Source organism: Phascolarctos cinereus, unplaced genomic scaffold, assembly GCF_003287225.1.
Source record: "Phascolarctos cinereus isolate Bilbo 61053 unplaced genomic scaffold, phaCin_HiC Scaffold_726;HRSCAF=1367, whole genome shotgun sequence".
NCBI lineage: Eukaryota > Metazoa > Chordata > Mammalia > Diprotodontia > Phascolarctidae > Phascolarctos > Phascolarctos cinereus.
Genome location: NW_027556098.1, coordinates 264,406,801 through 264,419,570, shown reverse-complemented (window position 1 = coordinate 264,419,570; position 12,770 = coordinate 264,406,801). Strand labels below are relative to the sequence as shown.

General features: G+C 46.5%; 2 protein-coding genes across 5 annotated transcripts in view; one reads left to right on the top strand and one right to left on the bottom strand.

Annotated features, from left to right (window-relative positions):
• Window positions 1–6,448, top strand: part of LOC110195857 (beta-galactosidase-1-like protein 2) — a 56,951-nt gene extending 50,503 nt beyond the window's left edge. Inside the window, 5 exon segments of the mRNA XM_020968792.2 lie at window positions 2,207–2,294; window positions 2,640–2,751; window positions 3,983–4,099; window positions 4,308–4,326; window positions 4,329–6,448. Coding sequence (XP_020824451.1) covers window positions 2,207–2,294; window positions 2,640–2,751; window positions 3,983–4,099; window positions 4,308–4,326; window positions 4,329–4,393 — 401 coding nt within the window. The 3' untranslated portion in view covers window positions 4,394–6,448.
• Window positions 6,449–7,883: 1,435 nt separating this feature from the next.
• B3GAT1 (beta-1,3-glucuronyltransferase 1) overlaps window positions 7,884–12,770 on the bottom strand; it is a 58,122-nt gene continuing 53,235 nt past the window's right edge. For all 4 annotated transcript variants that reach the window (XM_020968802.2, XM_020968800.2, XM_078147094.1 and 1 more), the window contains 2 exons: window positions 11,793–11,893; window positions 7,884–10,795 (listed from right to left, as the gene is read on the bottom strand). In XM_020968802.2, coding sequence (XP_020824461.1) covers window positions 11,807–11,893 — 87 coding nt within the window. In that variant the 3' untranslated portion in view covers window positions 7,884–10,795; window positions 11,793–11,806. The remainder of the gene's footprint in view (window positions 10,796–11,792; window positions 11,894–12,770) is intronic.

The following is a 12,770-nucleotide window of genomic DNA, read 5'->3' as shown; positions in this document are numbered from 1 at the left end:
AATTATCATTTCTGTGGTGATGATTCTCAGATCTACTTATCCAGTCCTAACCTCTTTGCTCACCTCCGGTATTATACCTCCACCTGCCTATTAGACATCTCAGACTTAATGTCCTATAGACATCTTAAGCTCAACATGTCCAAGCTCATTATCTTTTCCTCAAACTTCCATCCCCCTTCCAGACTTGTCTGCCCCCATCCTTTCAGTCCCCCAGGATCAAAACCTAGGTGCCATCCTTGACTCTTCACTGTGTCACCCCAGCTCCCCCATATCTATGTTGTTGCCAACGCCCGTTGATTTCACGTTTACAACCTTTCTCAGACATTCCCACTTCTCTCCTCTGACACTGCCACCAGCCAAATGCAGGCCACCATCTCCTCGTGCCTGGACTACTGCAGTAGCTGCTGGCAGGTCTGCCTGCCTCCAGTTTCTCCCCACTCCAGTCCATCGTCCATTCAGCCACCAGGGTTTTCCTAAAGCACAGGTCTGATCACATAAAATGCTGCTGCCTCCTTCCCCACCCCCTCCACTCTCTTTAATAAACTCCAGTGGTTTCCTATCACTTCCAGAATCAAATGTGAAATCACCTGTTTGGCATTAAAAGCCCTTCACAACCTGCCCCCTTCTGCTTTTACAGTCTTCTTATGTCTTCCACCCCTCCCTTCAGCCTCCCATCTACTCATTGATCCAGTGATGCCAGTCTTCTTGCTGTTCTCCTTCTCCATCTCCATTCTTCAGGCATTTTCTCTGGCTGTCTCTCATGCCTGGAATGCTCTTCCTCCTCCTCTCCACCTTCTGGCTTCCCTGGATTCTTTCAAGTCTCAACTAAAATCCTATCTTCTACAGGAAGCCTTTCCCAACCGCTCTTAATTCTGGCGGCTTCCTTCTGTTAATTATTTTTGTATTTAATTTATTTTGTATATAGTTTATCTGCACGTAGTTGTTTGCATATTGTCTCCTCCCATTAGATTGTTAGCTCCTTAAGGACAGGGACTGTCTTCTGCCCTTCTTTGTGGCCTCAGCACTTAGCATAGTGTCTGGTACATAGTACGTGCTTAATAAATGCTTATTGACTGACTGTCCCATAGAATGACTTACCTGTTGGAGTGGAGGGATGACTTGATTTTTTGGAACTGAGGAGGATTGATTCATTTAAGGAAAAACCCCAGAACTTACAGTTTGTGCCCTGAGCAAGGCACTGTCCTCATATCTGTCAGCATAGCTGACATCTTTTCTGTGCTACTCACTGAACTCTGTTCACTCATTCTTAATAATGGCTCATTTGGCATGGTTGTCTGCTCACACAGCATGGTCATCTGCTCATGGCTCGATAAATTTGCAGGGTCATTCTCTGTCCATAATGTGCTGTCCTGCTAACCATAGGACCTGGAAAGGATGTTAGAGATAATCTAGTCCAATTCTGTCATTTTACAGATGAGGCCCAAGGTCATACAGGTTGTAATTATCAGACTACAGGGAACCAAGGTCTTTTCTTTTCCTGAGCACCAAGATGCCTTGTGTAGTCTGGCTTTGGCAATTCAGTGACCTGAATCCCGGAAGCTGGGCTGGGATCTTGAAAGCCTGTGGGATTCATGAATGTAGGCACGCGAGTAGGGCAAACACCCAGCCCCCTGACTGGCTGCACAGAGGCATTCTCTGTTATCCTTGTAAGGTCCCCCAAGTCTAAAGCAGGGGTCTTGAGGCCACATGTGGCCCTCCAGGTCCTCAAGTATGGCCTTTTGACTGAATCCAAACTTCACTTCTGAATCCAAAGTTTGGATTCAGTCAAAGGGCCACACGTGAGGACCTAGAGGGCCACATGTGGCCTCAAGGCCATGGGTTCCCCACCCCTGGTCTAAACTGACTCCAAGAAGCAAAGGTTAACTAGCTCCCTAGGAGGCAGGACCACTTGGGGCTCTTTCTTGAATTTTGGCCTGGTCAGAATTGGCAGAGAGAAGAGATATTCCTTTAGGATTTGTTAGAAAAGTTTCATGTCCTCAGGCAATCCTGCTGAGTTTGTACTCAGAAGAAAAACCCACTCAAATAGTTTGCAGAAACCTTCTGTTCAGAGCCCTCTGTGAAAAAAAAACCAACTTCTTGGCCTAGCCTGGATACAATAAGTGCCCCCATCTTCATGTCTTTGCCCCGGGGCCTCGGGAGCTGTGCCAGCCCTGTTCATTCCCTCTCGCTTCCCTGGCTTCTACAGGATTAATTGGTGATATCTATCTGAATGAATCCCCCCTACGGAATTTCAAAATCTACAGCCTAGAGATGAAAGAAAACTTCTTCCAGAGGTATGTGCGTACTCTTTGATTCCAAGACCTCAAAAGCCTTCAGGACTGTGAAAGCTGAGGACAAAGACCACAGACTTTAGCAATTAGCTAGTCCAGACCAGTCATTTTACAGATTAGAGCATTTAGGATTAGAGAGAAGGCAAAGTGATTAAGGTCACCTGGCTGGTGGGTTTCAAAAGTGGGACTAGAAGCTTTCCTGATTCTGAGCCCAGGGTGCTTTCCTTTATGCCACACTGACGTCCATTTCTATGTCCATGTTATTTATCTGAGACCCTAGGGAGAGGAAGGAATTTGCCATTGAGACCTGGGCTTTCCCTTCCTCTCATTTCTGGGTTCCTCTTGCAGTCTGTCCTCCATCAAATGGAATCAGGTCCCAGAGGAAGCCACAGGTCCAGCCTTCTTCCGGGGGACTCTTCATGTTGACTCAATAGCCCTGGATACCTTCCTGAAGCTGGAGGTGGGTGAGCTAGCTGCTCTTCCTCATGAAGCTGCCCTTCCCAGGAGAGTCCTTTAATCCCTGGCATCTTTGCTTTTAGGGCCACAGCTCAGAGGTACTCTCCAAACTAAGGCCCTGACCCTGAGAAGCTCCCAGTGTGGCCTCCTTGTGGGAGACTGGCTAAGTGCTGTAGAAACTGGGCTCTTAATCCATAGGTCTCTGGATTTTAAAAAAAATATTTCTATAAAATCCATAGATTGCTGGATTAAAAATATAATTTTGAAATTATTTTAATCATTATTAATATTGGTTTCCTCTGTAATGCTATGAGTTTTATTCTTATGCATTTAAAAACACAATTCTGACAAGAGATCCATTGGTTTCACCAGACTGCCAAAGGGATCTATGACATGAGAAAGGTTAAGAACTGTTGCTGTAGATTAGGCCTGTAAAACCTGCCTCTTGTGGCACACCAAAGGATTTCCTCTACATACAAAGGACATTTTGCTTTAGATTTTTCATGGGCTGCCCGAAATCCTTTGGTGTGAGGCAAGCTGTAAGTGGCCTGTGAGCTGCAGGTTGCACAGGCCTGCTCTAGAGGGTTGGGGTTCAGAGGGCTAAGAGAGAAGGGAAACCCCAACTTAGCAGCTGTGGCTGTGATAACATTTGCTGCCAGAGCCAAGGCTGTCTTCAACAGGGGCATAGAAGATTTGGTATATACCACCCTGGCGCTGTCATCTATATGCTGTGCTCAGTTCCTGGTGGTAGGCTGAATAGTACTAGCCCTGCAGGGGTGGGATGGTGTATCCACAGTCATAATGGGATCACAACAGAACCCTAATAAGGGCTTGCTCAATTCATGCCTTTCTCTCTCTCTCTCTTCTCTCTTTTTCTCTTTCTTTTTTTTTTTTTTGGAGGCAGTCGGGGTTAAGTGACTTGCCCAGAGTCACACAGCTAGTAAGTGTTTGAGTCATATTTGTCATATGTAAGTGTCATTTGAACTCAAGTCCTCCTGACTCCAGGGCTGGTGCCTTATCCACTGCACCTCCTAGCTTCCTCAGTTCATGGCTTTCTCTATCATCTCCAGGCCTAAGGGCAGTAGGGCAGAGCTCCCAGGAGCTGTCCTCCCACCTGCCAGGGGCCTGGAGGACATAAGGACATTTAGGCCTTTGCAACTGTCCCCTTCTCTGCTACTTTGCTTCTTTGTCCTATATAAGCCTCATCTGGTAACCCTTTGACTTGTTTCCTTCAGGGCTGGGTCAAGGGAGTGGTATTCATCAATGGCCGGAACCTTGGGCGCTTCTGGAACATCGGTCCCCAGGAAACTCTCTACCTCCCAGGCCCCTGGCTGCACTCGGGAGACAATGAGGTGAGATTCCCTACCAAGCTTCTCATCCCTTTGCCTCTGCCTTTTCCTGCCTTAGTTTTCCCTCAGAAGTAGAACATAAGCCTAGAGGAAGGCTAAAGGTCTACTCTGTGCCATGCACCATGCGAGGGACTTTACAAATACTATCTCAAATGAGACGAGAGCTGGCTGTAGCTACTGTCAGGCACCAGCCCCTCTCTTTCTTTGCCAGGTCATCGTGTTTGAGGAACAGAATCAGGCATGATCATCCAGAGCATGGACACACCCTACCTAGGCAGGAGTCACTACATTGACTGAGCACCTGGCTCCATATTACTCAGGAAATTCTTGGCTGGGGCAGAGAAGAAGGAGGCCGAGAGCCTCTTCTCTCCAGAGCCTTCGGATGCCTTTTCAGATGTCTCTCTACAGCGAGAGGATCTTCTTCAGAACCAGCTCTGGGGAGGAACCTCTTTTACTCATCACCTCGTGGCCTCTTGCCCAACTGGAAAGAATGTGGAGGGAGGGGACAGTTGTCCTAGCTGCCATTATAAACATGAACCCTTTCTTGGGTTGTTTTTGTGGGGGGTGGGTCTCATGCTTGCCCTGCCAGATTGTAGATGAAGGGGAGAAACTCTCCGGAGCGAACTGCTGTGGGTCTCTAGACTAGATGCTGAGACCAGTAGGTAAGAAGACATTTGGCAAATCGAAGCCTCCATTCTCTGACTGATCAGTTGGGAGGTAAATATCACTTTCTGTTTTAGCCCTAGTAACAATTTAATTTGAACACTTCTCAAGGCAGAGCCTACTGCTGTCTAGCAAGGAACATTATTTCTTAGGTATTTCCCATCTGCTGAAGAAGTCAGTTTGATACCAGTCACTGACAATTGGGGGTTGGGAAATGGTGTGGAGCCTGAGGGACACTCTGACCTTCCCTCCCCCTCTCTCCCTCCATAAATGCCTGGAGCCCTAGGATATATATAGCAGAGAAAGCTCTATTTGCAGGACATAAGACATTCTCTTCCCACCCCTTCCCACCACAAACCCCTAGAATAGGAGTGTAATGTAACTAGTAGAGAGGCCAAAGTATGTGGTGGTCAGGTCAGGAGGGCCCAGCCAATTTATCTGATTCCCCTCCCCCTGCCCCCATTTTTAAAATAATGGATAAACCTACTGCAAGTTTTATTTAAACAGTAAAGGAAGCACTTGTGGGTAGGGAAGGTAGATGTCCTGAGGTACCATTGTACCTGCAAGAGGTTTTCACCTTGAATCACTAAACACTCAGAGAATGTGGGACTACTCCAGAGGGGTCTCTGCCAGATCCCTCCTACCTCCCCTCCCACAAACCACCTTTCTGACTCTCCTTGCCTGTCTTTTCTTCCCAAATCCAAACAGCAGGAGAGGCCTCAGGGGAAGAGGCCGGCTCTGGCCCTCTTTTTCCTTTGGGAATGGTTTTCTTTTTCCTCAGTTGAGGTGTTGCTGTTCTGGGAATGATGCCCAATGGGTTGGTTCAGTTGTGTCTGAATTGCAATAAAGTCATTGCTTGAAGTTTTTCCTGAACTCCACTAGTAAAAGCTCATTTGTGCCAGGAGACAAAATAGGGTTAGGACAGGCAGAGGACCAATGAGATCTGCCTCTTGGGCAATTCAGGGGTGGGGGTTGGGATTAGTCCAGTCTTCAGGTTGTCCCTCACTTCTCTCAATCTGGCTCCATGCTTTTCTGGGGTCTGCACCGCTCAGTGGGCAGCTCTCCCCAGGATGAGGTGGGCAGGGGCACCGAGGGAGGGAGAGAAAATTCTACCAGTGATCTTCTTCCCAGGCAGCGGAGGTGAAGGAAGCCTGCCATCACCCTGCATTGTATCACCCTAAATGACTAAGAGCTCTGACTTGAGCAAGATCCCTCCAAGTAGCAAGAAAAGCGAGGCAAGCCGAGTTGGGAGGCCCTGAGGAAACCATGGGGTTGGTCTTGATAAGGCTATACCTGGAAAAAGAAGACCCACAGCCCTAAGGTTAGGGGTGTGCTGAACAGCTGGGAAGGCAGTTAGATTTGCAGAGTGAGGATTTATACCTCAGAAATTGAAACCCTCAAACTGAAACATTCATTTTGTTGGTTTTTAGACCAGTGACTTCAAACTCAAATAGAAACTAATCCTGACATAAGGCTTCCCTGCAGGCCACATACTGATTTAGTTTTTAAGATGTAATTTTATCTATGTTTTATTGTATTTTTATTTATTTTGTTAAATATTTCCCAATTACATATTAATCTGGTTCTGTCAGCGTCTGGTTCTGGAATGTTTGACACCTCTGGTCTAGACTTAAGAAATTGTTTAGACTTAAGAAAGTGTTAATAATGTAACTAAAACTTCTAAATGTGTCACGTATACATTTTTTTTTCTAGAGAGGACAATTTTAAAAGCCCCCAGCACACCCTTGCCTAAGGGTGGGAATAAGGGCTTTGTGGGTCCTGTGTGTTCCCATTCATGGGGCTTTTACCATACCTCTTCTGCCCAGCAGTTGGGGTGGAGAACAGCCATCTCTCAACTATATACCTGATGGATTATCGATGGTAGGCATGCTTTTCTCTCTCAGGCTACTACCTCGCCTGTTGTTACCTAAGGCAGATGAGACTCAGCATCAGCTGAGGGTAAGTGTGACGATGAAAATGACCCTGCTGCACAAACAGCCTCGCGCCATGCAGCTTATGTGTCCAGCCTTGAAGTGCTTGTGGGCACATGGGAGGCCCAGGCATTGTTGAACACCATGTGAATGACAGGGGTTCTATTCCATGTGTTCCTCAGAATGTGGCTCATCGAGAGTTGACTCAGAGCTGTTTGGAGGAGCTGGGGACAGAAGTGGTGCTTGGGGCAAGTAGTATAGGTGTTTGTTGTTCAGTCATAGCCGACTCTTCATGACCTCATTTGGGGTTTTCCTGGCAAAGATACTGGAGTGGTCATTTCCTTCTCCAGCTCATTTTACAGATAGGGAGACTGAGGCAAACAGGGTTTAGTGACTTGCCCAGCATCACACAACTAGTAAAAGTTTGAAACCAGATTTGAACTTGAGAAGAGGAGTCTTCCTGACTCCACACCTGGCTTTCTATCCACCATACCCTATAGCTGCCCCTATAGTTTGGGTGCAGACCCTAACACTGAGTCACTATGTTTCTCTACTGAAAGAATACTGAACAAGTTTCTCAGCCTTCAGCTGGCGCTAAGGAGAAAAAGCTGTGTGTTCTTGGTGGAGGAAGAACGAAAGGGCAAAGAGCAGAAGGAACAGGGGCGGGGGTGGGGTGGTGGGGGGGTGGGCGGGTTTTACATGATGGGTATGTTCCCTAAATGATACAGATAGATCAAATCCTGTTGGGATTATGCCCAAAGAACTGGCTAACTCAAGAATTCTATGGGGAATCCTTTTTTGCAAAGCAAAAAATGACCCCTCTGGATATCTCTTTTTAGACAATTTGCTAAGATGAATCTACTTGCCATGAGGTGTACCTGTATTCACCAGTCCATCCCTCCTTATTCACAAGCAGAAAACTGGAATCTTGAGTTTTTTTCCACTGGCATTTCCATAAGGTGTAAATAAAGAAGAGATGGCAAGATGGATAGAGTATCATTCAGGAAGATCCGAATTCAAATCTGGCTTCAGGCAATTACTAGCTGGGCAACTCTGGTCAAGTCACTTAACCTCTGCCTCAGTTTCCTCATCTGTAAAATGGGGATAATGATGGCACCTACCTCTCAGGGTTGTTGTGAGGATCAAAATCAGATAATAATTGTAAAGCACTTAACACAATGCCTGGCACATAGTAGGCGTTACATAAATACTATTATAATAAAATATTATTATTTTTCTTATTATAGCCTCAGAGCTCTTCTGGACAACAATTTTAAAAGCCCCCAGATCATGCTGAAGGAGATTACTTTTACATTCAGTCTGAAGCCTCCCACTTTCCCAGTCAGCTCTCTGGGTTTTCCTGTTCAGTTCTTAATGCAAACACATTTCAATAAAACCAGCTGGGCTGAGGGGGATTATGACTGTTAAAAACCATATTTGACTTTTAATTTTTAAAACAAATTAAATACAGTTCAATTAAAACCGAGAAGAGATGGTGCAGCTGAAGGAGGCTCCACCCTCTAGCTCAGTCTGTGTTCCTGGGACCTCCCAATCCTACTGACATCACTCCCCCTGGGGTAGAGGGAGGGACTGGGTTTGGAACAAACGTTTACAGTCAGGGACATGGTCCATCTGGTCTACAACAAGCCCATTCCCGAGCAGAGGTGAAAGCTGCAGTCCACTGGGATTATGATTATAAATAAATATACATGCAGCTAAAAGAGGACTTTTGGTGAGAACAACTAGACTAGCATCTGGAAATTTTGGTGTTATTTTTTTTCAATGTTCCCCCTCCCCCTTTTCTGTTGACTTTTATTTTTCCTGAAAAGGAGGCCTGGGTTTCTGACCAGGTAGGAGATCTGCTTTTGCTAAATCCAGCCTAAGCCCTGCATGAATTGGGCTCTCAGGGCTGGCTACCACAAAGGGGCACAATGGTTATCTCTTGTCCTACCCAGGCCAAGGCTTGGGCAAATTGCAATTCAGCCTATCCAGAAGTTTCCTGTCCCTCTTACCCCATCTTCACCCAACAGGAGTTGCTTCCTAAAATCAAAACAAGAATAACAACAACCCAAAAAGTCCCCACAAAAATAAAAACAAACCAACCCTAAATGTAAAGAAAAACATTAAATAAAAGCTGTTGGGAAAAGCCCTGATTCATGCTTAGCTTAATTGTTCAACTCTTCTGGTTTCCATTGTTATAAATATTGAGGGACATTAAAAGTATGTCTCAAAATTGGCAGTCACCACTATTATTTTTAAATAATAGGATAATACTGCAAGGCTGTCCCTCTCCCCAAACTCCTTCCAACCCAGGAGTGGGTTATGCATGCCCCTTAGTCCTCAAGAGACACCCTATGGGTTTGAATAGGATGTTGGCTGTTAGGGGTTAAGAAAAGTTAGTCTCTTCTTGTAGGATCCCTTCTTTTTCCTTCATCAAGGAGGAAAATTGTGCTTCCAACTTTCAAGGGGAAGAGCGAAGGAGAGGGAAGAAGGGAATAGGAGAGAGAAATTATGGATGAAAAACAGATGGGCAGCCAGGAGAATGGGAAGGAAGAAGGAGCTTTTGGGGGCAGGGTCCTATCAGAGCAGTCCAGTGGGAGAGTTTTTACATTCTCCAAACTGAAAACCACGAGCCCAAGGTATGGTAATGAATGGGACTGGAGGGAGTGAAAAGGGAGGAGGGAGGAGATTTGTTTTTCTCTGGTGTGAAGGAATGAGGGGGCCAGTGACTTCTGCAGATAGAGGGAGGTTGATCTGGCTGCTCCTGGCTCAGTGAGAAGATACATTTTTCTCTCCATTTTTTTTTAAATAATTTCCAATCTATCATATGTGCTCAGCTCCTCTCTCTCTCCAGCATCCAGGTTATCTTGGCTGCTTTCCTTCTGTCCCTGCTATTACTCTGAAGCCCAAAAAACTGAAGGGGTAGGTGACAGTCACAGAGCCACACCATATCATCACATTCTTGCCACCATCCCAATCCCATCCCTCTATGCCCAACTGGAAGGAATCTCTATTTTATACTCTGCCGCCACTCCCCTCCCCTCTTCCCTCTCCCTACCTTTAGGCAGGTATTCCTAATACCTAATACCTGGCCTGATGGGTGACTGATTGGTCTGAGAGACACTGGGAAAGGATTCCACAATCTGCTCTAGTCTCCAGCCTTGTTAACTATCTCAACCCCTTCCCCTTCCCACGCCCCTTTCCCTACCCTGGCTCGGGAGTGGGGCCTTGTAACCCAAGTTCAGCATTTTGGAATAGGGTTGATTTCTTCCTAGTGCAAGAGGTGGTGTCTCAACTGATGCTGGTTCTGAGAAGGGATAGAAGATGAGAAGCCAGTCCCATTGCAACCTGAGGTAGGCGCCTGCTGACAGGCTCAGGCCCCCATGCAGGGTTAGTCAGGTGCCAGGGTTAAACACAGCCATAAGTTCTGTAAACATGAACCAAAGAAGAGCCACCCAGGCCAGAGAGAGGTCTGTCTGATTTTGGAGCAACTTGCAGGTAAGGAGGCAAGGAGAGGCGCTAAGGGGAGAGACAGGGCAGAGGGAAGAGAGATTTCACGCTTTCTCTTGGTCATTTCTGGGGTTTTGAAATGCTCTGGCTGGCCTGTGTTGTGCAATGTTATAAATCCTAGCTGGAGCATAAGAACCCAAGGGAAAGAGAGCACTTCTCCCCTGGGGTGCCTCCTGTTGCCCCCTGCTAGCTCCCACACTGAGTGTCATTCAGTGCTCAGAGTCACAAGCCTGGTATCAGGGTCTTCCCCTCTCTTGGACCTGGGTGTTGGCTGGAAGATTCTTCTGGGGAAAAAATGCAGGGGCATTGGGCCGTCTCCTCAGGCTGGGACACTTGGCATCAGCTGGACTCCCCAACTCCCAGGATCTCCCACTCAGTCTCTTGGTCATCTTGGGCAGAGGAGGAGAACCAGCCTGGGATTTCTGTGCTTTCGACGATTTTTCTTTCTTCCTTGTGTCCCACCAGGCTTTCTCCATAGCCTCCAGGATGGAAGGACAGGTGACAGGGATTGCTCAGGAGTCTGCCATGAGGGCCCCCACGGCCAGGGGGGAGAGAGGCTCTGAGGCCAAGAGCAGGGTCTGTGAGAGGGAGTCTCCTGCAAATGGGAGAGGAGGAAGTAACTAAGGTGAGTCTGAGTCTCCAAACAGGGACGTTTAGCACCTGTACCCCTCAAAGCTCAGCTTCCTTGATTCTTTGAAGTGCTGCAGTGGGAAAGTGCCCAGAACCTCAAAAAGCCTGGAGGAAGCTCTTGTGGCTGATGTCAAGGCAATGTATTATCTAATAATAATAATGATAGTGGTAGCTAGCATTTATATAGCATTTTAGGATTGGCACGGTGCTTAATAAATACTATCCAATTCAATTTGCATAACCACCATAGAAGGAATGGGCTATTATTAGCCCCAGTTTACAGATGAGGAAACTGAGACAAAGAGTATTTAAATGACATGCCTAGGGTCATGGAACTGTTAAATGTATGAGGCAAGATTTGCACTCAAGTCTTTCTGTCTAGCACTCTGAGTTGATTGTTAATTTTCTCAGATTCGGGGCCTGAATTGGCTAAGGGACTGACTTTCCCAGTGTTATGAGGAAGAAAGGAATGGAGAGGAGATAGAAAGGTCTTCCTCAAACAAGGGGCTAGAAAAAGGAGTCCTCTGAGTGTCTGATCTCTGGGGCTGCACTTCTACCTGTTTAGTGGAGGCTGAATTGGAAGTGACAAGGGCAGAGAAAACCAAGGGAAAGTAAGAATGTGGGAAAATAGACCCAGAGGACAAAGGGTTGGAAGTCAGGGAGCTGGGACATCACTGGGGTCACTGATAAGAATTTTTCAAAGGTGCAGAGGAGAGGTATCTGCTTAGATGCTGACCTCAGCAAGACTAGGCAGTACAGGGTTAAGAAGTGGTTCTGCATTTGTTTTTCTACAGGGTTCAGAGCCTGGTGAATTGGGTGTACTATCTAGCTAAGTCCTTTCCCTCTTGACTAACCTTTTCCCCTATCTAATTCTCAACCTCATCTCCAGCATGAGGGGCCCACTAGAGAAAGCAGTCTAACCCCAAGTCAACCCAAATCCAATTCTCTTGATTCCTGCATACCTGGGTCCCCGATGTCAAATCTCCACATTGGGGTCAGTGAAGCCTTTTCTCCCCTCATTCACCAGCACTGGCTTCTCTGTTCGTGTGTGCCAGACAAGGATCTGTGTCAGGAGATGCCGTGAGTTGGAGAGAGGACCAGACATCCTCATTCATTTTCTTACTCACCCCATACTTCCTGCTATCCCTTTCCTCTCCCAGGCCCTACTATTATTTCTCCATTTCTGTTTGTGACAACTCTGTCCTCTCTTCCCTGCTCTCCCCTTCTTTCTCCTCCCCCTCAGGCATGTTTTTCCGGCCCTCCCACCCCTATCCTCAATTCCTTGGTTCTTCTTTGTTGACGTGTTTGTCTATAACATGAAATGGGCACATTAACTTTGTGCTCAGGCCCTCAGAAACAATAAAGCAAAAATAAAGCAAAAGGAACCTCTGAGCTCCTTTGTGTCAACCCCCTCCCCATTTCCTTTGGGATCCAGCTGGGACAGTTTCCAATTCCAATTCCTAGAAGTAGAAAGTTTTAGGGAAGGAAAATTCTGTAGGTTTCCCAGTCTCATCCCAACTGGAGCAGCAGAAATTAATAGTGATAGGTATGGAAAGACTGGAACACTTCATAGTTTGAGGTGTAGGTGAATTTCCTGGGTGGGTCACTCGTTTCTGTCTCCCTAGATTTTCCCTATTTCTCTACCTAGTCAGCATCTAGAGCAGTAATACTGTTTCTTTACTAAATCAAAAGATCATAGATCATATATAGGTTATATATTTTCATATCATTATTATGTGTTTTAGATCGTATGTTTAGAACTTGAAGGAACCTTAGAAATCATCAAGTCCAATCTTCCCTTAACTGAGGCAAAGTGACTGGCCCCGGGTCACACATCTAGTAAGTGGCTGAAGCAGGATTTAAACCCAGGTCTTCCTGAGTCCAAGTCCAGCGCTCAGTTCACTCTACCACCCTTCCTCTCAGGAAATAAGTCCAGACTG